This window comes from Spermophilus citellus (assembly GCF_964194105.1).
Source record: "Spermophilus citellus genome assembly, chromosome: 10".
In the NCBI taxonomy this organism is placed as follows: Eukaryota; Metazoa; Chordata; class Mammalia; order Rodentia; family Sciuridae; genus Spermophilus; species Spermophilus citellus.
Genome location: NC_138197.1, coordinates 91,350,033 through 91,377,530, shown reverse-complemented (window position 1 = coordinate 91,377,530; position 27,498 = coordinate 91,350,033). Strand labels below are relative to the sequence as shown.

At 40.6% G+C, this 27,498-nt stretch overlaps 1 protein-coding gene across 1 annotated transcript in view; it reads right to left on the bottom strand.

Annotated features, from left to right (window-relative positions):
• The window catches only part of TPH2 (tryptophan hydroxylase 2), a 92,241-nt gene that overhangs the window by 34,382 nt on the left and 30,361 nt on the right, over positions 1-27,498 (bottom strand). The window contains exons 7-8 of the mRNA XM_081309586.1: positions 22,069-22,204; positions 3,598-3,724 (exon numbers count right to left, since the gene is read on the bottom strand). Coding sequence (XP_081165712.1) covers positions 3,598-3,724; positions 22,069-22,204 — 263 coding nt within the window. The remainder of the gene's footprint in view (positions 1-3,597; positions 3,725-22,068; positions 22,205-27,498) is intronic.

The following is a 27,498-nucleotide window of genomic DNA, read 5'->3' as shown; positions in this document are numbered from 1 at the left end:
ATAGGGTTTTAATCTGCACACCCTGGGGTATGGCAAATGTCAGAACTACAGTAAGCCCTTTTTATCCACAGGGTTTTAGTGGAATGTGGACTGTGCCAGGCCTGTTTCTGCTCCAGAGGGTTTTAGTCTTGTAACTGGGGGTGTTGTGAATGGCAAAGCCCTGCAAATCCCCAGATTGCCTCCAAGGGTAGAGGAAGCATTGAGTCACCAAATTCTGTGCTGGAGAGGAAAATCCAGGGACCAGGCAATCAACTAGCTTTGATCTCAGCACCCTCCAACCTGGCCCCATAAAAAAACACACACAACTGTGTCACTCCACTTCTCAGAGGCCAGGATTACTGAACCACTATGCCCTCCACTCCCCTCCACATTGCAGCCTGAGTTCCCCACATTATAAATCTCTCAGCAGGTTTGTGTCAGAGACGTTCCTCCCACAACACCACTGTCTCCTGTGGCTGCCGCTGGCCCAAAGCAGAGGCATATCCACAGGGACCCTGAGATGTGATTATGCTGAGTTTTCTGCCCCTCAGAGTTTGTTCTCTGATAATAAGACCCTTCTCAAGATGGTTCCAGGCTATAGCACTCAGAGTTTGCTGAGAGATACCATGAATTTCTTCTCTAAAGCTAGCTTGCTGTGTAGACACTGGGTCACCTATTTACTCCATTTGTCTGCAGGGTGCAGCCCTGTGCACTGCACTGTCTGTTTTTCTTTCACCTTAGTCCCTTAGAAGGGAAAGTCCTGGTCCCCTGACAGAGATGCCAGATGCTGGGGTATTCTGTTTCTTTTGCTTGTTTCTCCCTTGTCTTTGGACTTCACCAAGTTCCATTTTCTGTGCTGTCAATCTCCAGTGCTCACCCACAAACAATCACCTCTACAAGGAGTTACACACTTGTCATATGGTTTCCATCCAGAGGCTGAGCAAACTAGTGTTAGGTAACTCTATTCTGCCATCTAGAGCCTTATTCTGTAGATTTGTTTTGTTTGTTTTTGTTTGCCAAAGCCACTGCAAGATAGCAAGCAGTTGACACCCGATCCTCCCTCATCTGTCACAGGTCTATTACTATTTCCTGCAAGGAAACAGATGCTCCCCAGCACCTCCAGAAAGGAACACGGTCCTACCAAACCATAGGGATGTCATATTCTCTCTGAAACAGACCCTCTTCTCCCCTTTGCCTTCTTCTCCACTTAGCTGACTTCTTCTCCCCTCTTGAGACACAGCATAAACTTTCTCTCTGAAAACTCTTAGTTTTATCTATGTAGGTAATGAATTTCTTGAGACACAGCATAAACTTTCTCTCTGAAAACTCTTAGTTTTATCTATGTAGGTAATGAATTTCAAAAATGAGGAGGACCATGTTATCTTCTTTTTAATAAGTTTTAATAATAGAATTAAGCAATCCTAATTTGATGGAGAATATAAAGAAAGAACAATAAAATTGCTTTCTTGTCACTGCTTTTAAAAAGGAACATAAGCACTCACTAGGATCCATCCATGAACTCTACCTCAGTCCTCTCCTTCTCTGGATACACACACACACACACACACACACACACACACACAGAGAGAGAGAGAGAGAGAGAGAGAGAGAGAACGAACACCAACAGAGCCTGGCAGAGTTGAATTCCAGTTTGTTTAGAGTCAGACAAATAAGCAATATGCTCATCTCTGACTAAAGTATATTCACTCTAAAAGGTGTTATTTTCAAGATGTAGAGGGTCAAAGCTGAAACCAGAAGATTTCAAGGGAAATTTCAAAGGTACCAAAAAGCTTCTAAACATAAAGTTTAAAGCCAGAACCGAGGTTTAAGAACTAAATAACAGGATGCATAGGTCATTTTAAATTTTGTCCACAAATACTTTGACACTTTTTAAACTAAATGACAGAATCTCATTCCTCACCCCTTGAGTGTGGGCTGTAATGAGTCACCCCTCTAATGAACAGAATATGGCCAATAGGACTAGCATTTGATCAAGTCAAGAAAGATATTACAGATTATTTCTCCTTTTCCTTCTTTTTTTTCTCCTGCCACCCCCATATTGCTTGCTATGGAAGAAGGCAGGGGCTCAAGTAGCATATGGAGAAGCCCATGTGGTGAGGAGCTGAGGCCTCCCCCAATATCCTCTTCAGGGAGCCATCTTGGAAGCAGATTCCCAAACCATCAGATACTACAGATAGCCAACATCTTGACCACCACTTCATGAGCCAAAACCATTCAGCTAAGCTGCTTTCAAATTCCTAATCATAGAAATTATGAGATAATACATATAATGCTATTTTAAGTCACTAAAAGATACAATTCCTAAAGCAGAGGTTATAAGTTGGAAGTCAAGATCCTGATTCAGTATGCAAATATATTCTTTAGATCACTATGGTATTTTTTTTTCTTAGCCAAAATTTTTAAATCCTTAAATTTAATCTAGAGTGCCAGTCTCTCAAAATTTGGCAACACAAAGCCTGGCATGCATTCTGAAAACCATCAATGAAAGCTTGAGAACCAGTTTTCAGCTATACAGAGGGACATGCTTCCCCCAGTTCACCTCAGTCCCCACTGCCCCCTACCTATTTCCATGTGGACACCAAGGGTTATTACCATTTAGATGTGTTCACTGTTGTTTTTCTTTTAAGACAGAAATATTCATAGTTCCTGTATCTTCATCAGCAGTAGGAAACAGAAGATATACTGAAAGTATTGTGTATTTTAAGAACTCTAGGAGAAAATTTATTTCTTGGGGGAAAATAAAGAATATCTATGCTATTGATGTGTATCTGCACCACATACATACAATCTAAGATTCCCTTTTACTTCCTCTGGTAGCTTTGCTCATCTAGGCTATCTGGTCTCTGTAGGTAAAGGAGTTGGCTAATCTCTCCCCTCCATGCCCCCTACCTGGGCTCTTTGAAATAGGGTTAAGGACAATATATGAACTTTATACTCTAGCTCTTCAACAACTTACATATTTCAGCCAACATCAACCCTTTCTTCCTATATTGTTTGTATTGAGAATAACCTTGCTGATATCATAGCATCTATTAAATCGTTTTCTAGTTCTGTACTTAGAATAATTATTGAGCTTGAGTTTCTTACTGCTGATTCAAATCATGTCTGATCATAGCCATATCAACTGGTCAGAGATAATACCAGATACAATTCCTACTTACCATAAATGTATATCTTTTGCTCCTACTCATATTTCCATGGGATTAAACAAAGTATAGCACATAGGCCAAATCGGCCCACTACCAGCTTTTGTAAATAAAGTTTTATTGGAACACAGCTACACTTATTCATCTACGTATTATCTGTGGTACTTTTGTACCACAGTGACTCAGCTGAGTAACGGTGAGAGAGACTAAGTGACTTGCAAACCTAAAATATTTTCTCTCTAGCTCTTTGTATATAGACAACTGTTGAATAAAAATATTTTAGTGGTCAATAAACTAAGAATTCACTGTTCTTTCAAAGAACATAAGTTAGGAAGGATAAAACCATGCTCCATCCAGGAAAATCTGCATATAATTCATAATCAATGACTCTGAAGCTTCCTTCATCTTACAAGTGGACATAGACAGATTTTTAAGTTGAAAATTAACTCACCGTGGCTAGTTTCTGAACATCTTCGTCTGATGCTCCCAAAGATGCCAGACCTATCTCTTGTGAAAATTGAGCAAACTTAGGATCCGCAAGTAGTGGGACATGTCCCAAGAGTTCATGGCATGTGTCTCTGAGAATAAAAAACATTACAAAAACATGTTTAAACCACCACTGGTAGAAGAATAAAATCTGTAATATAATCTTGTTACTATAATTAATTACCACTAATCATATTTTAATACCTCTGAAATCCAGTAATATATTACTCTTAATGACATCTGAAGTTATATGATATACAATACTTTAAATAAAAGCCACCATTATTTTCAATGCTAAGCACATGATTTTTTGTTGTATACATTGCATCTTTTAATCCTCAAAACAACCTTAAAAAATTAAAGTAACTAATTAGTGTAAGATCCTAATGATCAGGATAGGCAAACTACAGCAACAGTCCAAATCTGGCACAGTGTCTATTTATATAGTTTTATTAGAACATGGACACACCCATTTGTATATATATACATTGTCTGTGGCTACTTTTGACTACAACTGCAGAGGTGAGTACTTGTAACTGAAATCACATAGCCTGCCAATCATAAAATAACTACTCACTGACCCTTTACAAAAATTTTGCTGATTCCTATTACAGATAGTGTTAAAATAAATTAAATTTAAGTCTGAGAATACCCCCATGCTTGAGTCCCCCTGTAATGAATGAACTGAGTACATAAACTAACAGAAAGTGTAGCCGAGGGGGTCACTCTTGTAACAAAAAGCTGAGTTTTAGTCAACCCCAACATTTCTAATTCCTGCCCACAGATGTCTGACCACCTTGCAGCTCTAGAATTCTTTGACCTACTATGGTTCTAGAGTTCGCCCAATTCTGAAATCATGAATAAAAATCAATTAGGATTTTTAAACTAGTGATGGGGATGCAGCTCAGTGGTAGGGTGCTTGTCTAGAATAACTAAGACCCAGGGTTCGCTCTCCAGCTCTGCAAAAAGAAAAAAAAAATAAGCTAAACTTATTGTGACTTTCTCTTTTAATTAGGAAGAAAGCCAAAATTGTAATTCAGCTTGTCGTGATTTTTAAGTTCATGCTCTTAATCCTTAAATTTGTGTGCATCCCTGTTATAGTTTGCAAGGCATTGGAAAACCACAGAGGGTCATGTTATCATTATCAAAGTGGCATTTCCTTAGGGAATTTGTCTCACTATAATATAAGCAACTGCCTTCAGAGAGCAGCTTGGGAGAATCTCCCAGTTCTCTAACTGGTAACTGAACTAGGTAATAATAATAAATAAACACATCTCTCAGTTTCATCAGCTTCCATGTGGTGTTGGATACGTGGGCAAAGGAGAGATATGTGTCACAGCAAAATAAGGCTGTTGCCTACCTGAGTCATTACCACAAAGAAGGAAATGTTCCCTCATCCCAAGCTGAAGTGGAATGAATTTTATTGTCACTCTGGCATGGATGGAAATAGTGCAACATTTCACTTTCTTGACAAAAAAACTAATTAGCCAGGAAGTAATTGAAAGAGGTTTTGTTTTTTTTTTTTTAATTTTATGTGTGTTCCTCTGAAGTGTATTACTTTAAAAGGTACTACAGGACTAATGCCAGGTGCCACCACCATTATGAGATAGATAAAGTCAGCTGGATGGTTGTATGGTTGAAGCAAGTAAATGGTGGCAAATGGCATGAGACTGATGGTCACATAAAACAGATGACATTACTCAGAGAATCATGTTCCCACAACTCAAACCACATCCCCAACATTGGCCAGACAGTTGGTAAACACATCAGTTTAAAGGGCAGCCAAGTGAGAATATGTGGACAGGACTTTGGAAGAAACTAGATTCATCCTCTGACAACTGTATGCCTTCTTATTTGCACAGAATCTGATTTTATAGTAAAGAATACACGGAGGTTATTCTCCAAGCACATTGCTTATAGCAGAGAATCAGATTTACTGGATTTTAGAGCAGAAAGGAATATATAAGTGTTATCCCAGACTCTGTTTTATCTGATAAAATAAGAAAAAAGAGAAAGAAAAAAGAAGAATATACTGAGTAGCTATTTACTGGATTCAGTACTAAATATTTTTATAACACATTATTAACTTAATCCTCACTTACAAGGAAGCTTTATTATACCCATTTAGCCAATGGGGAACATAAAATTGAGCAAATTTAAGAATTTTGGGATGGAGGGAAGTACCAGGGATTGAACTCAGGGGCACCCACTGAGCCACATCACCAGCCCTATTTTGTATTTTTATTTAAAGACAGGATCTCGCCGAGTTGCTTAGCACCTCACTTTTGCTGAGGCTGGTTTTGAACATGAGATCCTCCTGCCTCAGCCTCCCAAGCCACTGAGATTACAGGCATATGCCACCATGCCTGGCAAATTTAAGAATATTTACCAAGGTCATACTTTTTGTAAGAGACACAGAAAAGATTTATAATTAAAATTTTTCTGACTCCAAAGCTATGCTCTTTCTGCTCTAGTTTTAATTTGCAGATATGGCGTGAATGAGAAAGGGGCATGGCTCAGGCTGTAGGGAGAGTTCAATCAATTTGGATAGCACAATAAAACTGTAATCAGTATGTCCTAAATCTCTCCCCTGCCACTTAGTAGTTCTCAACCCTCCAAATCACTTGAGGAGTCAAATGGCTAAGCCCCACCTAAGACCAGTTCAATCAGGCTCTCTGAGATAGACTAGATGTGAGTCTCTCTCTCTCTCTCTCTCTCTCTCTCTCTCTCTCTCTCTCTCTCTCTCTCTCTCTCTCTTTAAGCTCCCCAAGTGATAAGAAGACATAGCCAGCTGGGCAGGATGGTGCCACCTATAATCCCCAAGGCTCAGGAGGCTGAGGCGGGAGGAACTCTAGTTCAAAGCCAGCTTCAGCAAAAGCGAGGCACTAAACAACTCAGTGAGACCCTGACTCTAAATAAAATACAAAATAGGGCTGGGGATGTGGCTCAGTGGTCAAGTAACCCTGAGTTCAATCCCTGGTACCTTAAAAAAAAAGAAAAGAAAATATAGCCAGGGATGGGACCCTTCTCATAACTGACACTGGGAACTATCCTAGCAGGTTTTAAACAACTAGTACTTAAAATTAAAGCTGAATGTGATTATGTAATTTTGAGCTGCCTAAGTTTAGTTCCACTAAAATCATATCATGATAGTGGAGAATAAGGAAGGTGGTGACTGAAAGATGAATAGGAAACTAATTACTCTTCCACACACATTTGGTTTAGTTACATGTCTAACTCTTGTACTGGAAATAGACCCTATAAATTAACTCTTGTGATCAATTTTTTTGAGAGGCCATATAGCCTGCACCAATGTTGGAATTTGGATGAAATGGCCCACCATAAAAAATCTGACTACCCGCATTTAAACAAATGATGTAAATACTAAAGCACCCTGCTGATCCCAGAAGAAGATATGGCAACAATAATTCCAAGTTAGATCAGATATCAAACCGCAGGAAAATGCTGAAAACATATTAAGTCATTGTGTGAATAAAAATGTGATAAAAAACTAAAATAACAATGATAGTGAATGCTTACTATGGGCCAGACCCTGCTAAAGTGCTTAATAATGTGAGAAGAGAATAGGGGAGGTCATGGCTACAGCAGCAGGGGACCCTTGGTGCCATAGTAGACTTACTTTTTGAGCTTGTCAAATACTTCAAAAAGGCTGATGCAGAAGATAGTCCCCCATCTACCTAGGTACTGATGGAGCCCTTATTGGTAAAAGCAAAGGAAAAAAGTTGACAGTTACACAGGTAAAATGAAATTACTAGAGGTCCAAAGACATTAAGGAGTCAATTCTCCATGGTAGAAAAGGAGTTATCACCTGAATTTTATATTAAGGTGTCATTATCAGAAACCTGTGACTCACTAGCCAACTTAGGAACCTTTAATAATATTACAATGACAAAGTAATCCAACTATACACAGGATAAAAGAAATTATAGATTTGGAAGAAAAAAATCTTACAATATAACAGAATAAGTTATATTGTTTCACTAAAAATGAAAGCCTGAAGCAAGATGTCTAACAGAATTATTAATGGAATATTAGGGATGCCCTTTGCTCTGTTGTAAGCAGAAATGATTGTGCTGTATTTCACACATCAGTTTCTTCTCCATGCGGAGATCCTAGGAAAGAACTGTCCCCCTGATCCTGAACAAAGTATGGATTGAGTGTGTATGGTAACCTCACTTCTCATGGGGCCAAGGCTTTAAGTTCCTATATTTCAAGACCAGGAAGAAGGTTCTTATCTTTTCTCAGTCTGGTAGAACATGATCTGAAATAAACACTATATTATTCTCTATTGCAATGTCTTTGGCTAAGGCATGCGAAGACAAAGGATACTGAAATGCCTGGAAACACTTTAACCAATGAACAAAGAAACAAATGTTTAAGAAAACAATTTATTAACTTTGCAAACTTACATTTTCTTTAGTTTCTTTGAGACAGAAGCACTTAGAATCGGAGTTGGCCACCACTTTGGGGGAGCTAAGAGGTTCCAGGCTATGGGGGAGTCTGAGGGAGACCACACAACCTTCCCTCCAACCATGGCACTAATTAAGGTCAGTTGGGCTGACAATATGCTATTTCACCCTATTTTACAATGCAACCACATCCTGCAGGTCAAGTAGTTTAAGATCCCTTCATTGGTTGTATCAACCATAGCTGGACCCCTGACTATCTAATTAGTAACAGATTTCCAATGTTAGTCTACAGCTATTGCCTTATCTCACCAAATCTCTTTTAAACCGATTCAATTATTTGGTCATAATTGCACCTGTCAGCACATGCTGCCTCCAATCTGTGTGATGGCAAACTTTTCTCTGTTTAACTCTCATTCCTTTCATGCATTTCACCTGAATAATGCTTTTCAGAGTCCTTTTCACAAAAGAGCTCTCTGTTCACTGGAAACGTAGGACCTTTCAAAACTGTTAACACTGTAAAACATCGTGTCTCTTTAAAAAAAAAATAGCTAGAGCTGATATCAGACACTAGACTTTTGCTGCTCTAAATTGGAATCTTCTCTGATAAGCCCTGTTAGGAGGATTCTAAAGCCTGCCAAGATAGGCCCACAAAAGGGCCTGGGCAAAATGTCTCCAGGGAATTCTTAAATCATTCAAAGAAAGTTGCGATCATTTTGCTGCAGGGAAATAAGGGTCCTGGTTGTTAAGTTCAAATTCAAAATAAGTCTGGCATTTTTTTCCTCTTATCAGTTTTCCATGCTGACTCCTCGTGCTCAGTATCGAACAACTCCTTTTTTATTTTTGCTGTAAATTAAAGCCTTTAAGAGGCAGTGAGTGAGCATCCTGCGTTTGCTTCCCATCCCAAATCGGTGCATCTGTCTTTGAAAACATTTTTCTATAGGTTTTGTTTGTTCTACATGACAGAAGCCAACACTTTAGCAAAATCATGGAGAGAAGGGAGGATGAGTGGGAAGGGTGCAGAGCCTGCATTGATGAAAAGAAGCAGAGGGTGAGCTGAGCCAAAATAGGGTATTTCTTCAGCTTTCACACAACATTTGGTGGGTAAATGCAAGTAATCTGGGATAACACACAAAGATACATAGCAGGCGGATGACTTGGTTTGTTTTCACTGCACTAAGATGATAACAGGAATTAATTTAGTATTGAAGCAATTTTTTTTTATCAGTGCTTGCTTTGGAGCCATATACAAACTTTCTTTAGTTTAGATTTTAAATAGCTTACTGTAAAATCTGGCCCAGATAAGATGTTCGGCAGCTCTTAGGATGGCTCACTCTTATGGCCCTCTCACAGGGTAGATAAATACAAATATGGCCATCTTTTTACAAAACCCAAGCTCAGACCTTGCATGTTGCCTTGGAGGAAATCTTTTCATTCCCCCAGTAGGAATTTAAAGAAGTCCACCAACATTACTCTTCACTACAATTCTTTTGAGACAGGCAGACATTATAGTTATATTAAAATTCAGTTCCAGAAACATCTATTGTGTGCCTATTATGTACCAGGTACTATATTAGGAGCTGAGGCTAAAAAGTAAATAAATCACAATTTTAGAATAACTCTTAGCAAAAGTCACCTTATGGTTTCATTAAAAGACAAACAGCAAGTACTAACATTTCTGATCCAACAAAAAAGAAATAGTTCCTGGTTCTTTCAAGGGCTACTAGTCCCCCCACCATTTCTGAGATGTTTCTTATTTCTTTAACCTTCCCTCTCTTTCCCCAATTTCTCTAAAATTAAGGCAGCAGTATATCATAAGAGTTAAAATAATGTACTCAGCAGACTTAAGTCCATTTCCCACATTCTCATGTAGGCAAATTACTGATGCAGGCAACTGTCCAATAGGACTTTCTGCAGAGATGAAAATTGCTCTCTATTGTGCTGACCAATAGCACAGCCACTTGGCAAAGGTGTCTACAGAACACTTCAAATGTGGCTAGTATTACTAACTGAATGTATGATTTTATTTAATTTTGCTTAAAAAATGTCAATAGCCACATCTTGCCACATTGAGCAGCATAGACGTAGTATTTTGCTCATCTATAAAATGGAAATTATATATATATATTTTTTTTAAACAGCAAAGAGGTGTTTATTGCAAGCTAGCTTGGTCCTCCACGCACACACACAGCAACTGGTGATGCTGAGAGGCCCCGAGCCCAGGGTTTGCAGCAGTTTTATACATTCTTTGGAGAAGGCAGGGACCCCCACATACATCATAGCATCTCTTAGCAAATCATCACACTCGGTGGGAAAATCAAATAACAACTCTAAAACATGATTAGCACATTCAATGGCAGGAACAAGTTGGGTAGGGATGATTGGTTACTACAAAAGGGGTATTCATTTGAACTGATTGGTTTAAGCCAAGAGGGGTGTTCATGCTGAATTATGTGGTTTCCCAACACATTATCAACCACCATAAACTACTGGGAGGGTCATCTGGCATCCCAGGTATTTTCCTGTCTCATGCTGATTGGTGGCTGCTAGGGGGTTGCTATGGATCCCCACCTAGCCTGACTGAGTCAGGGACACCTGGCTCAGCAGATCTCTCCTGTTATTTGTAGATAAACAACTTAGCAGGGTGGGAATGTGCCTAGGAGCGCTCTATGGGTCTTTCCAGGGACAAAGGTCATGTCCCTTCCTTGGACAGGCTTTGCTCTGAGGTAGAGGCTGGTTTTTCATTCCCCCCTTTGTCTGGAAACTTGGGAAACAATCATGGTTCCCTCATTTGGGGACCTATTTGGCCAGGCTCTACATCTTTGTAAATAGTAATCTCAGGAGACCGTCTTCAACTTCCCAGACTCACTCAAAATGGGCCTCCTATATCCATCCAACCTGACTTGATTTACCTATCTACACTGTCTATTCATCTCTGGCTTCATTCCTCCTAATTTTAGGAACTCTTTATTGCTGTAAGGAGAAGGGGTGACAGCTCATTCTGTCTGCTTCAGAGCTGAAAAGAGGTGTCGAACATGAGGTGGCTTGAAGACATGGGGGGCAACGTGGGGGACGTGAGTTCCCTTTTAGAAGTCAGTTCCATTTGAGGTCTGGTTGGGGAAAAACAGGTTGTCATCTGGGGATGGGTGCTTCAAGGAAGGCAAAGTTTCTATAGTTCTCTAGCATCACATCTTTATATAAGTTTTTCTGAGCAGGCTGAAGGCATTCCCACTCCTCTTCAGTAAAATCAATGGCTATATCCCTGAATGCTAATAGTAACACAGTAAAAATATTTAATTATTTTCCTGTCTTACATTCTTTCATAGCACCTTTATTAAGAACCCAGACTACTGAATCAGAAACCTTGTACTAGTCCAGCAATCCTGGTAATACCCTCAAGTCTGAGAGTCACATATCTTGTCTGCTTCTTCCCACAGGTTCAGGTACACCACCATTCTGCACTTCAAACAAGCTCCAGGATGTAGGACCACTTGGATAAGCAAAGCTGAAGTCCTCCTCAAGTACTTGGTGCACGCTGGTGCAGAATGACTTGCTACTGCAAGTCAAGGGCATAGGTGGCACCGGCTCCTTCAAGCTCCAACGCCAAAAGCTGGTGGCCAGCTAACGGTGTGCCCCTTTTCGGCGCCTGCCGTGCACAAACCCAAGAAGCCGGCAGCAGGGCGCCACAAGGACCCCTGACCCACCAAGGGCGCCGCAGCCGACAAGAATGCGCCCCTAAGGCCCCTGCCACCGAGGACAAGGGCAGCAGCAGCAGCAAGGCCAAGAAGGCAGCGGCTGGGAGCAAGAAGTTGAAGAAGGCAGCCAAGCCCAGTGTCCCCAAGGTGCCCAAGGGCTGCAAGTCTAAAATGGAAATTATAAAGGTCACTATCACTTGATGTTCTTGAACAATGTAGTAAGACAATGAATTGAAAGCATTAAGTTCCTATGAGTTAAGTACTGTTATTCATATTAAATTATGTTTAGACCTAAGTTTATTGTACTCAAATGAGTTTTGCCCTTTTTGATGGTTTGTTTTAGATAAGAAGCAATAAGCTTCTCCAGGCCAGAGGTCATGCCATGCTCCTCTTTGGGTTCCCAGTGCTTAGAAAAGCCTGGCACAGGAGAAATGCCAATAACTAGTTTTTGAATTGAGCTGAATAGAGCAGGTGTTGATGGGGCTCTATTGCTCCAAATAGAAGTGAATCCAAGTGAAACCCAAGTACGGTTCTACTAATTTCTAGTGTTGCATAAGGGCTTTGGACCAGATCATGGCTTGGCAATTTTCTAGTTGTGTGGCCTTAGGGAAATTACCTGACTTCTTTGAACCTTGGAATTGCCATCTGTAAAACGGTGACACCTCACAGAGGTGAATGAAATGATGCCAACAAGCAGAATTTGAATAAAGAGAGCAGAAACCTTTTGTCTCTCTTGGGGTAGCTTCCGTGCCTGTCCTGTCCCTGGCTGTCATTCTCCACACTGTAGTGAAGAGGCTTGGATGGCGATTACATTTTTTATTGAAAATTCAATTGTTTTGAATTTCTTCTTCTGAACTTCAATTTTAAAATGCAAATATTCCTTAAAACACTGTTCCCTGGTCATCTCAATCCTCCACACCTGAAAGTACCTAATGAACTTCTCCCTGATGACAGGGTGCTGAGGAGATATGAATTTTGATTCAAGTGCAGGTGTTTATGAGTGCTAATTTTGGATTATGCGCATCACACAAGGAAGACAATCCCGGGTACAGCGGGTAGGAAAGCAGAGGAATCCCTACTTTGAATCAGTTTTTTAAAAAAAGAAAAAGTGACTGAAGCTTCATCCCAAGTTACTGCAGAGAGCCTCAAAGAGCAAAAACAGGGCTACAGCAGCACTTAGGCACAGATTTGGCTTCACAATGCACAGGTCTTAAATAATGTATAGGATTTTTGTTTTAATAGAATGAGTACTGTTAGCTTGGAGCTCTTCAGACAATAGGCACTGAAATAGGGGTTATTTTTGCTTTTAGGCATATCACAAAATGAGACACAATATAATGATTGAAAACTTGAAAGTCCAGGTGTAAGAATGTGGAACTTGTAACTAAGGATGTGCTGGAATTTTATGAGGCAAGAGCCTTCAATGAATTTAAGAGGTGTTAAGGAAGAGTGCACTTATTTGGTATTTATATCAAGCTTTTTCTCTCTAAAGATCAAAGCGTTATTTCATCATCCCTCACACGGGGAGGTTAAATGGCTTGCCAATGTCACATTGAGAGCCTGGTTTTCTGGCCTGCAGTACCAGGTCCTTCTGCCTCAGGATGGTGCACAGCAGTCTCCTATCTTCAGTACTACACTGTGGTAAGGCCCTATCCCTATAGCCCCCTAGTGAAACAGGAGATACCTCCTCATGATAAATGGAGCAGGCAAGCCATCCTGTGAGGATCAAAGGACAGGGCCGGCTTCTAACAAGCCTGGTAGTTCGGCCAAGGACTGAATGGGACAGCACAAGACTAGCCTCTCCAGTAAGCACATTGAGTATTCAGGCAGAGCAAAGCCAACAAATAAAAGTAAAAAAGTGTCACTTTTGAATCACATACAAACTTCTCAATTAAAAAAAAAAGGCTATTCAACTTCAGCATATGTAAGTTTTGAGTTTTTGTGTTTAGTGTTACTGCTTAACACAGAGTAAGGGTTAAGTCCACAGATCTTAACATTACTCTCCAAGTTCAAATCCTGGCTACCTAACTTAACAGTTATGTTACCTTGGGCAATTACTTAACGTTTCTATGCTTCATTTTCATAAACTCAGAATAGTAACAGTAAAAAACGCAAGGAGTTGTTGTATTAAATTAATTCATTCATATACAACACTTAGTGCTTGGCAATACGAATAGCAAACATGTACTGTGAAGGTCAGTGTATACATGTTTGCTATCTAAGAAAAGCATCGTAGCTATTGAATTGTGATGGTGGTAGTTGAAATTATTTATCTTGGAGGATGGAGGGACGACTATTTTCATTGGCCCTGGGTGTAGCCCAAACCAAACTTCTCCTGGAGGAGAAGATAGCCCCGAAACTGAACATATAAGCTCTGGGTTAAAAAGCAGGAAAGGGAGTCCAGATGGGATCAGCTTTCTGAGAACACGCCATTTTCTGGAAAGCCCTAGCATTTGCATTGATCTACAAGTCTGATCAGCAAGGAAGACAACAGTACCATGAAGGAGGTCAGTTGGCTGGGCAGGCTTGGCTCTGAGCTCATAGGTCTCACGGGAAAGAGCTAGTTAAGCTAAACAGTGCTTACAGGGGCGACGGTGAAACTCCGGAAAGCTCTGGTTCATCTTGCCAGCTCTGCAGCAAGACCATGCCACACCTGACTTCAGGAAGGCTGGATAGCAACAATACCCATGATGGCCGGGGCTTAAGTCCCACGAGTTTGCAGACCCAGAATCTCTCAGGTGAGAGTAAGGAGAGAATGTTCAGAAAGGCAAGATGGTATTTTCCCCCTCCTTGCAGGCCTGGTGAGAGGCATCTGTTCAATCAGACGGTAACAGCCAACCTTTCCTATAAACGCAAAAGCCTGTGTCTTTACCTGCTGATATTATTTCTTAACAAATGAGGATGAATGCCTGAACCCCAAGAAAAGGAAATAAATGACTTCTCCTGCCCCTTTTAGAGAGGATTCTGTTCACATAAGCAAGGGCTAAGCATAAAATTCATTCACTTTACTTAGAAGCAGATGAAAAATATTGTCAGAAATAATTCACTTTTATTCTTCTTGTAAAATTGAAACACAGCAGCAATTATAAGAAAAATCACCTGAACGCAAAGCCTTTTTTAAACTTTAAAACAGTTATATTTAAAAATAACGTTAATTGCCCCTAAACTGTTCAACTGTAGGGGGAAAAAGATCTTCCTTAATGCAAATGCATTTAGTTGTATTATGGCAATAAATGCAGCAGTATTAGTCAATGGCGTTGTGAATTATTTCCTGATCATGAAAGTTAATTTTCAATTTGAAAAGTGACATCACCAGGGCAAAATCTATGCCCCATCAGTATTTGCTGAAGGACTAATCATCCCAATGTACCCCTAAACCTAGAATCATTGATTTAATGTGCTTACACTATGTTGTACCAAGTATACCGTTGTTACTAGTATGCTAAACATAATATCTGAAACACAAAATATAATTAATATTTTTAAATATTTTCATTTTTAAGAAGAAATTCCTCATGTCAAATTGCTTCATCACTTTGGCAATACCTCTTCTGGAAAGATAGATATTGTACTGACTTGACTTCAAAAAATGTATGTTTGTATTTAAATTCCTGGCTACTTCTCCCTGAAGGTGTGCAGGAGTCGTGCTATTAATTGTGTGTTTCAGTACTGCTCTGGGCATTGTTTTATGTTCCAAAGGGCACCTGGCCTCTGAACCATGAGACACCTGGACTCCTCTGGTCTACATCCAAAAATTTAGGCCAGGGTAGGGTTTGGCCTAAATTGAAAAGAACAAGATTTCAGTTAATATGAAGATACATAACATATGCAGTATTTTAGAAGCAGGATTTTTTTCCCTGTCCTTTATTTCCTAGACCTCAGTCAACTTCTAGTATCTGAAGGAAAGCACGAAATATGGGCCCAGGAGAATATGGTTTTATTCAATTGCATTTCTTGTTAGAGAGCTCTGCATTTCTAAGGTATCATTGGACATAGGGACCACAGAGAGAATTGCAAACCTCATACACAAGTAAATGTGCACCTGCAAATGCAATTAGCAAGCGCCCAACATCCACTTTACACAAAACATATTAAAAGAGTCTGTAAGAACCACAGACAGAGACCTCAGACTCCCTAGAAGGAAGTGCCCAGGGAAGAAAAGCCAAATGAACTAAGACAGAGCTACAGGGAATGGGATAAATACAACACTTGAAAATCCAAAACACTCTCTGAGAACAAGAAGCCTGAAGTCAGAGACCAGACCAGGCCAAGCCTCTGCAGCAAAGGAAGGAGGGAAAGATTCCCCTCCAATTGATTCTATTCCCTGGATGCCCAAGAATTTCCTGAACTGAATCAGCCCCAATTCCACCCCTACTCTTCAAAGGAGTGTCTAGAGACAAATGCAGAAACATTCCTGCCTCTCTGGTCCACTCTCTCCCTGGGGAAGGAGCACCCATCCACTTTAGACATCAGAACATATCTGCCAATGTGGCAGCCCCATACACACCTGTACCAGTGCTCAGCAGAAACCGCCAATTTCACAGAATTTCTTCCTAATGCAATAAAGTAGTTCAAATGTAATTTTGAGCTTGTCATGGACAGAATTGTTTTTTTAAGGTGTGGCAAAGAGCTTTTCTACCTTTCAGGTAGGACAGTATTTAGGTTATTACCCAAAGAGGAAAACAAGGGAAAGCTTTGCACCATATGAAAGAAGTTGGTGTCTCTTTCTCTTACCCTCCTTCCCTCTCTTTCTCTCTTCTTAATAAGGGGGCAATAGAGACAACCTTCATGCTTTCTTTGGATCCTCTTCTTCAGCTTCATAGTGAATATCATTTTTTTCTGAGACTATTTTTATCAAAAACAATGAATGTGTTAGACGGTCCACTGGTAGGTGTGGTTTGAAAAGAATGCTATTCTGGTCCACGTGACCTAGCTTCATAGTTTTCATTGTTGTTTAATATCCTATCATTAAAGTTTCACAGTTTTGCCTGAAGACACTGAACATGAAAAAATGTTCAATTTGTGGAGGGATGACCAGCATCAGTCCCTGAAATCAGAGTAAAGCAGTTGGGATGAATGGGGACACTCACCAGCACAGGGCATAGCCATTCACAAAGGGACCCACTGCCATGCAGGGTGTGCCCAGGACTTCTCCACAGAGCTGGGACTCTGTATGTCTCAACCCTGGAACCTCCTGCTGGCAGTGCCATATATGGCTTTATCCCACTCTTGACTTAGTTTTCCCTTTTATGCCAGGGTCAGGGATCCACTCCAGTTTCATTCTGGATCTTCTTTTTTCCCATGCTTGCTCCCTTTGCCAACTGGCCATGAGTTCACTACATACCTGTAATCCCAGCAGCTCAGGAGGCTGAGGGAGGAGGATCGATCACAAGTTCAAAGCCAGCCTCAGCAACTAAGTGAGGCCCTAAGCAACTCAGTGAGACCCTATCTCTATACAAAATATTTAAAAAGGGGCTGAAGATGTGGCTTAGTGTTTAAGTCCCTCTGGGTTCAATCCCTAGTTTTCCCCCCCCCAAAAAAAAAAGAACATGACACATGAATAAGTAATTACCAGGCAGTGGTATAAGGGCTAAAATAGAAGTAAGGTAATGTGCTAGAGGAACACCTACCTCTACCTGGGAGTGTCCTCATGGAGCAGGATGCAACTGAACTGAATACTACAGAATTAAAAGGACATTGCCAGTTGTTCATTCCAGACAGAATGAACCACAGTGCAGAAGGCTGGGGGCATGAAGTGGCAGGTTCACATGATGGTGAGAAGTCTTGAGTGACTGGAGCAGAAGGCTTCAGAGGGGCCAGGAGGAAGGCAGAAACAGTTTGATAAGATCAGACTTTTTTCCCCTTTATGTAGCAAGGAATCCGCAGAGGTTAAACAAAGGAATGCTATTTCCAGGTTTGAGTTTTAAAAAGGAAACAAAGTCTACAGATTGCTTCTAAGAGGAGGGAGGGAGCATGCTTACTGGCAAATAGAAAACCAAAGGGAATACAGCTAGTGGACTTATTCTGAAGTAGTGGTTCCTGATCAGAGTCGTTATCGCCCCCTAGGCACATCTTCGGTTATTGCAGTTGAGGTGGAGGGTAGGGTAGAAGGGTACTTTTCAGATTTAGTGAGTAGCCACCAGGGATGCTGCCAAACATCCTACAATGCACAGGACAACCCTCCATAACAAAGAACTGTCTGGCCCAAAGTGTAAATAGTGTCAACCAAAGTTAGAAACTGTTCTAAAAGAGGGTGAGGTGATCAGAGGACACAACATGGCAGAGTACACAAATGAACTTTTCCCAGAAAGACAAAAAACAGATCAGGGACATTGTAGGACTTCTAAAATTGTTGTTCTGCCACTATATACATGCTGGATGACGCTCATATGCCCATGCTGGCACTCTGCATCTTTCCCTGTCATCCCAGTGAGCTAGAGGGATGGCCTTATTGGAATAACCTTGAATCTGACCCAATTGGTATTTTATAAAGGAAATCATTTGTAAACATCAATACTTGATTAGTCACGACTTGCTTGGGATCACAGCTGATCAAAGCACTCTCTAGGCAACATTGAAGTGCAAATCTCTGCCTCAGGCACTGCTCTAAGGGAGGAAAAACAACAGCATCTCCCTCCTAGCAGAGCAGTGACCTTTAACCCCAGTGCAAACACATGGAAAAGCAACTCCTCCCACCAGGAAAACCAGCAATTCCCCAGAACTTTCTCTGCTATCCTCCAGACTAGAAAACTTTCCCAAAGGAACCAATCCAACCTGGCACCACTTTTTAAATTCATGTCCCCCTGAATGCCCAGGTTTAGCACACCCAGAGCCTTTAAAATGCAAAATATTCAAATAAGCCAAAGACATGTTTAAAACCCAGTGTGTGTTGAAAGCTGTGAGAGCAAAATACGTTCTAAATAAACCAAAAAGGGAAATAAAATTCCTTTATTCAGATAATGTCTTTTTTGCTGCTTCTATTCTCATTTCTGCCTGGGTCCTGTGGCTCATCTTTGTCTTATTATTGCTGTCTCTGCTACCACAGTTCAGCAGTTATTTGGAAGCAGGATACAAGCAGCAAACATAGTAGCGAAGTTGAACTTCGTAAATTGGAGAATCTGCCCTCTTGTTGGTTTCCGAATGAGAAAAGGGGATTTCATTACAAAGACAATGCTGGTGAAAGTGCCTGAGCAGGAAACAGTTCTTCCAGTAAGTATTCCATAGATTCAAACTATGTGGCTGAGGAGAGATATATGTTTTTGTGATAGGCAAAGATTAAAGGGATCTCTGCAGAGAATTTAGTCTGCATAGCATATTTCTGGAAGGATGCAATAAAAACTAGCATCAGTAGTGGCCTCTGGAGAGGACAAACAGAGCAAGGAAAGGAACCCATGTACATGTATTACCTGTTTCTAAAATAACAATTTTTAAAAATAAATAAGTGTTATAAAAAAAAAAGCTTATAAAGACAACACTAAGTTAATGAATCCCCAGTTTCTATACTCTGATTTTGTTTCCTCTTGTCTGAATGGTCACAGGACTCTTAGAACTTTAAAAAAAAAAAAAAAAACTCAACTATTGTGGGAGCTTTGGATTCACCTCTGAATCAACCCTTGTTTCCAACTACCAGGGGTTTCTCCATCTGGAGGTCTCACCCTTGACACCTCAAAGACAATATACCCAAACTCCAAATCCTCTTCTTCTCTCCCTTTCTCCTTCCATCTTCCCTCCAGGTCTGATTCTCTTCCAATATTCTCAATCATTATTAGAAAGAACTACCCACTAGACTTCCCAATAAAATCCTCAGCATTACCTTGGAGGCCCTCTATTTCCTTATTTCTATTATATTCACCAAATAGTGAATATTTCATCTCTACAGTTTTAAGAGAGGATCACATAGGTGCCCGCTTGTACTATCTCACTGGCCTTTCCCAGCTCAATACCATATAACTATATTCCTTTCCTAGAATATGAGCTCCCTGACTAGAAGCAACCAGAAGGCTTCTGCCATCCCCACCCCAGTCATCTTTCTCAAATACGCTTAAGATCACACTTCAGAACCTCAGAGAGTTCCTTGTGGCCTGCACAATGAAACTTGAGTGTTCTAGTTTAAATGTGCCTTGTAAATAGGTTTCATCCCTAATACATAAGCCGGACCCTGACCACTCTGCTCTATCAAGCCTTGCTCACTGATGCCTTCTGCATGCCTCTACCCCTATGCACTTTCTGTTTCCCTTCCTGCCCCACCAGACCTTGCCCAAAAGTGAAATTTCTATTCACCCTCTCAGACTTCCATTCATATCATACCATCTCTGAAAAGCCTTTCAGGGTCCCTCTCTCCTCTGTGCTCCTCTACCACATTGTATACATCCTGATGATAGCTCTAACCACACACTTTCCTAATTATTTATGTTCCTATATCCCATGCCAGAATGTGAGCAGCTTTAAAATAAATAAATAAATAAAATAAAGCTACTATATTTTATTCATCTTTAAATCCACTTCACCTCCCTGCTAACATTGCACATAAATATTGCCGAATGAATTGGCTGAAAAGTACTTTGGTAAAAATGTAACACATTATCCCAAAATTTTATAGACCTCTGTGGCTAAAATCTCATTTCTTTGCCCTCTTCTCTGCATACCTATTGGCACGCTATCACAGGTCTCAGGAGGGCCAGTTATTCAAAGGGAACTAACAAAGTGCCTGCTATTTGTAAACAGGGCCATTTGTAAACCCTCTGGGCTAGATTTAGAGATTGCCTTTCTAACTCTGACAACGCTCCTTTGAGCACTCTAAGAAGCATTTCTTTTCCAAATGTCTGGAGTCCTATAAGTAACCTTTGTTTACCCTGCAAACACTTTCAGGGAAGCTGAACAGAACTGAAAAACAATGTAGTGACCCTGCAGGGACCTACCAGGCCAGTGACTCATGCCAGCCTAGGAGGGGGAGTGGGGCTTCAGAGACTCAACTCTAATCCCTGCCCACTTCGGCTACTTAACTGCTGGAACCTCAAAGGCTCTCTGCTCCCCAGTGAAGACCATGGCAGCCCATTAATCACAAGCTTATTCAAGTACAATAGCATCATAAGCAAAGTGATAACCTGAGTGGCTTGAAGAATAGGGTGCAACAGATTACAGCAAGATTAGGGAGGGACACTCATGTAAATGGAGCCCAAGGGGGCAAAAAAAACCCACTTGGGCTGTCAGACTTAAGGATCTTTGCTTTGCTGCTTTCTTGGCTTGGAATTGTCCACCCTGAAATATGGACATTCAGGTTCTGTTGAAATGTCACCTCCCACAAGTCTGTCCTGATGATCCAATCCAAACAAGCAACAAGCATGACTCTCTGTCTCCTCCCCCTACTCTGTTTTTACAGTACATAGTGATACTTTGAGCTTACACCTGCCTGTATTTCCACCTATCTGTCTATATGCTAACTTCATCTCCCTTATTCCCCCAGGAGGACAGGGATGTTGCCTGGTGTTCCATTCTCAAACAATCCAAACACATAGCAGTCTTCCAATATGTATTTGTCACATTTTTAAATGCATATAAAGAAACAAGATACAAGGCATTTGACACTTGTAGACTGTACAGTATCATGTGGAATGAGGCCAAATGATTAACCTGTAGGGGCTATTGCAGCTGACCCCCATTGCCCACCCATGATAGAACAGTATGGCACCACTGTGTAGCTCCTCCACCCACTCAGCCCACCATTGTCCAGCAGAGAATATATAAAAGCCCCAAAGCAGAATTCTTTCATGGAAAGCTGACAACACTGAAGAAGAATCACAAACCTCATAGGTCTCTGGAGGTGATGGGCAGGATTGGAAGAATGTTCAAGAAACTAAGATGATAGGGAAAACAGCACAGAGTTCTGAGTTTGGGGTGATAAAAGATGAAAGGAGAGGGGTTTAGTAACCAGTTGCTATAGTGTGTGTTTGAGCCTCCTGGACCAAAGAGGGGCCTCCTATAGAGTTATGTGTGTCCTATTGTGTGTCTGATCTTACTTTACCCTCATACCATCCTTTCCTCCTCAAGGATGCAAAGCTGGCCAAGCAGGAGGTTCAGCAATGGGCTCAAGTTAGAGAGATGAGCTAGAGCAAGAGTATCAGGGACCTAGAGCTGAGAAGTCTGCTCCTTCAATGAGCCCTTTCTTATTTGGGTATGTGCTATGACTCACCTGCCTAGAAAGATGAAACTACCCTGGAGGTAAAAGACAGCCTAAGTTACTTTCAAGTCAAGTGAGCATTGACCACTCCACAGTGTGGTGGTCTCCATCCAGCCTGGCTTTGAAATGGTACTCACGGTTCAGGGGTGTAGAGCGGGTCTGAGCCATGTCGGACGTACTGAGTACAGTGGAACACCCTGTAGGCCAGTCCTGCCAGAAAGTCTCTCGGGCTCAGGTAGCCAGCCACCGGCCTCACCGTGAAGCCAGACCTCTCTAAAGAGACAAGAGGAGAGCCAACTAAGTATTAACTTGACATGGCCTGAGGGCCCATACAGGGGTTCCTATTATTTATAAGGATGTTCTAGAAACAAAGTAATCAAGATTCTAAACTTTTGACTACTGAATGACATATCCTGTTAACAACTATCACATTTGGGGTTTCTAGTGACTAAAATTCTCTCACAAATTATGGTTCCCACAGGAATAAGACATTCCTTAAGAGGGAAAGGTAAAAAACTGAAGTTAAAAAAAAAATGTGTGTGTATATACACATACATATAAAGGGATTTCAATTCAGAAGTCAAATTAGGAAAAGAAATCCCAAAGACACAGGAAAAGATTAAAATCTCAAGTGATTATTATCAAACATTTCCTTGTATCTTTCTAAAAGCCTCCCCTGGGGATACCCTCTTCCCTTTGCTTGTGTTCCAAGGCATACAGCAAGGCACCCTTCACTAGCATCTAGGGATCAGTTCACACTGCAGCTTCCTATGTGGATACCTCTCACTCCTTCATCCTGTATTGATGTTTTATGTGATACTATATTAATTACTAGGATTTAAAGAGGTACTCTGGAGCTCTACATGCTATATTTATGGTAAGAGAAATAAAATAAGAGCACAATAAAATCTGTAAAATTACCCTATGTCATTCAGTTTCATCAGTGTTCTCAGGTTCAGGGTGACCTACCTAGTGCTACTCTCTAATGAAGGCCCAGAAATCTTACAACTTTCTACTTTTTTCTAAAACACATTTTATAAATAAATAGATAGATAGATATAGATATAGAAATGGCAGCTTTATATTGTCCTCTTCTCACAAGAATAGTTAAATATTACATACATATTTAGTCATATACATATATATTTAATAGAAACATATATATTTAAAGCATAAGACATGTTTTGACAGATATACACAAAGGGAAATGATTGTCACGGTCAAGCTGTCACTGGAGAGGAGGTGTCTCCTAAGAAGGGCCTGAGGAATTCTTGGAGAGAACAGAGAACTCAACTCAGGACTAGTGGGGTTCTTGATATGTGACAGGAAAGAATTTCAGCACATACCAGTCAGGGGCATACACTGAGCTCTATGTAGGAAAGCGAATACGTAATCAGGGAGAATGACAACCACCTCAAGAGATGCCTTTGGGGATAAAGCAAGAAATGCTCTTTCAAGGGGAAAGGCAGGCTACCTCAAGAGTAAGAGATGCCCTCTGGAGCCCCAGTTCTTCTTTTAAAGGAAACTTGGGATGGGGAAGTATGGAAAGATTTGTAGGAATGATATCAGTCCAGTGATTTCAAGACAGATTTTGGTGGTCTTGTTCAATCTCTGCATCCTTAAGCTGACATAGTCTTTATTATCTGATCAATAGATAGCATCAAAAAGTCCCCTAAATTATAGATTTCTCAATATATTGTATCTCTCTTTGCCTAATCTATATATTGGATTATATAGATTAGGTCAAAGAGTATTAATTAACAATGCACAGGTAGATTGACAGATTTTCCAGTAATTTGGAAGTAACAGGTCTAGAAGAAAAAACTCACGTGGGGAGTGACAGCCCTGGAAAAGTACACAGAATTTTTTAATTAAAATCTTTTTCCCTGTCCCTCTTTTATGTCTTCTTTTTACTTATTGTCTACTTCTTTTATCCCTTCAAAGATAACATATCCTGTCTTCTTATACTTACCTGTGTGTGAATGTGTGTATATTAAAAGAACATTAAATCTACTCTTTTAGCAAATCTCCATTAGAGTATACATAACTACTAGTCAGTCACCATAATGTAAGCAAGATCTCTGGACATTTATCCTAGATGACTACAACTTTGGACCCTTTGACCAACATCTCCCCATCTCCTGTACCTCCCTCCCCTCCCCTGTAACCACATTTGTCTGATTCTATGTAGACAACTTTGTTAGATTCCAGATATAAGTGGGACCAAGTAGTATTGGTCTTTATGTATCTGGCTTATTTCACTTGGCATAATGTCCAGGAGAAAAATTCTTATACCCTCTGCCATACTGAAAGGCTCCAATTCCAAAAACTTCAACTTATTAAGAGAATACCTCAGAGTGGTTAGAAATGGTCTTAAAAAGTAAGAGCAAAGTATGTGAAACAAATTCATCTGAAATTTCTGGCACCTACATGAAAATAACACACTTCTCAGGCCTCCTCAAAATCATAACTCTAGCAGCATTGTGTTCATTACAAAAGTTTTTACTTCAGGTTGTTCCCCATGGTATATAAAAAAGATAAGCATATTTTCTTCTTTTTCTATATTACATCAATCAAGTCAGTATATCCCACATGTGGCACATGAGTAGTGGTACACAGAAGAATATTTTTTATTTCAGTAATTACACATTCTTTTTTATTATTTGTTTGTTTATTTATTTAATGTGGTGCTGAGAATTGAACCCAGTGCCTCACACATGCTAGGCAAGCGCTCTACCACTGAGCCAAACCCCAACCCCGACACATTTCATTTTTATGTAAATTAGGGGAAAATATGCAAATATATATCAAGAATGTTAAATTTGTAGATATCATTGTTTTAGAAGTTTTCTTTTCAAACAATTTTTTAAAGTGAGTCAATTGAAAAGAGCCTCTCATGAAAATATTAATTTGGGAGTCAGAAATAGCAAAAACTATGAGATGGCATTCTAATTACCACTTTTACTGTATTGAGAAAGAACACTGGAGCCCATGGTAAATACAGTATATACATAACTCTGTAGGAAACAAAGGAACATGACCATAGGGCCATTAGGGACAATATAATCTAGTTAAACAACAACAGAAGGCATTATGTAATTAGGTGCTAATTAAGTGATACTGATCAGTGGTTCTCAATTTCTTTTCTTCAGAAACAAATACTGTATAGTAGATAATGTTCACACATTGGAGGATCAGTGTACCAGCTATAAAAGCTTGCAAAGCTTTTTCCTGATACACAGATGATATTGACTGGAATCAGGGGGAGAGACCATGGTGGCTGTGATGATCAGGATTCACAAAGGAGGCAGGACTTGCTCTGAGTCCTGAAGGTAGAATTTGAATAGGTGGAGAAGAGATGATGTTTTTTGGTCAAGGAAAGACTTTTCCAGGAAGCTAAAGTATGGAGAGCCCACAGGGAGAGGCCACAGCCTGTACAAGGCAGCCACCGAGGAGACAAACTTGGCCAGTTCAGACTCTGGCCACATCGTTTGCTGCCTGTTTTGTACATTTTTTAAATGAACACATTAAAATGGTTATGTAAGTACCCAAAAAAATATCCTTGATATTCCCTCTCGGCCCATAAAAACTAAAATAATGACTATCTAGCCCTTTACAAAAAAGTTTGCCAATAAAAACAACAGGGAATCACTGATAGTTTCTGAGCAGAGCTGACAGGGAGAAAGTAATGTTTTAGAAAACAATATTTATGTGGAAGCACTGGGAAGGAGAGAAAGGGGAAGAAAATTCCATAGGCATGAAGGTTGTAAAATGATGGGCACCTCAATTTGGATAGTGACAGTAGAATGAGGGACGGAGAAGGACAGATTTATAATGTGTCACAAAGCTAGAAGCAGCAATAGTTGGAGATTGAATAATAGCCCTTCAAAGATGCCCGTGTCTTGAGTCCCTGAATCTGTGAACATGCTACCTGCCTTGGCAAAAGGGATTTTGCAGATGTGATTAAATTAAGGTTCATGGGATGGGGAGATTATCCTGGATTATCTGGATGAGCTATTATAATCACAAGGGTCCTCCTAAGAGGAAAGTAGTAGGGTCATAGTCAGAGAAGGAGATGTGACAACGGAAGCAAGAGTTCAGAGTAATTTGAGAAAAGGACACAAGCCAAGTAGCTCAGGTAGACTTTGGGAGCTGGCAAAGGCAGAGAACAGAAGCCTTCAGAAGGAATGCAACCCTGCCAATGCCTTGAGTTTAGACTCCTGATCTCCAGAACTGTAAGATAATAATTTGTGCTGCTTTAAGTCACAAACTTTGTGGTAATTTGTTACAGTGGCAATAGGATACTAATACAAAGACTGGTTAAGTATGGGAGGAGGTGGGGATGGGCAGGTTCAGAGGAATCCTTGCAGGCAAGCTTGGTGAGTCTAGAGAATAAAATACTGCTGACAGAAACAGGGTAGACAGGCAAGGAAGCAAGTGTCAGGAAAGGAAGTGGAATAGCAACTTTTACTTTTCCAACAATTGGCCTTGAAAAAGAAGAAAAAGAGCAGAGGGCAAAAGGATTTAACCACAAAGAGCAGAGGGAGTCTCATGGTGAAACCACCGTGAAATCTTGCCTCCTCCTCATCCCTCACAAGAGCCCTAGAGCTGTTGTCCCAGCAGGGTCAGTGAGGAGGGACCATGCAGAATGTAAAGTGACATTTCCCTGTGGTTCATCTTGTTCACCACTGTACCACCACCAACAAGGACAGTCCCTGACATATAATTTATACTTTATTCTTTTTAAAGAGAGAGAGAGAGGGAGGGAGGGAGGGAGGGAGAGAGAGAGAGAGAGAGAGAGAGAGAGAGAGAGAGAGAGAGAATTTTAATGTTTATTTCTTTTAGTATTTGGCGGACACAACATCTTTGTTTGTATGTGGTGCTGAGGATCGAACCCGGGCCGCACGCATGCCAGGCGAGCGCGCTACCGCTTGAGCCACATCCCCAGCCCATAATTTATACTTTAAAGTATTGATTGGTTGATGCACTGACTGACTGATCTGTCCCAGGCGAATTCACCATTATCTATGATATTTCTTTATCCAAAAAGTATGGATGACTTTTTTTTTCTTTTTTGTACAAAGGCTTGAACCCAGGGGCACTTAACCACTGAGCCACATCCCCAGCCCTTTTTATCTTTTATTTTGAGACAGGGTTTCACTAAACTGCTTAGGACCTTGATAAGTTGCTGAGGCAGGCTTTGAATTTATGATCTCCCTGCCTCAGCCTCCCAAGCAGCTGGAATTACAGGTGTGTGCCACCATTCCAGCTCCAGTACATGGTTTCTTTCTTTCTTTATTTCTTTCTTTCTTTTTTGAGGGGTGGGATACTGGGGATTAAGCTCAGGGGCACTCAACCACTGAGTCACACCCAGCCTTATTTTGTATTTTATTTAGAGACAGGATCTCACTGAGTTGCTTAGCGCCTCAGTATTGCTGAGGCTGGCTTTCAACTCATGATCCTCCTGCCTCAGCACCACCACACCCAGTTTGTACATGGTTTTTAACAAAGCAAATAAAAAGTCACCTTTGTTGTTATTCCATACCCAAATAGCCACACATAGTAGT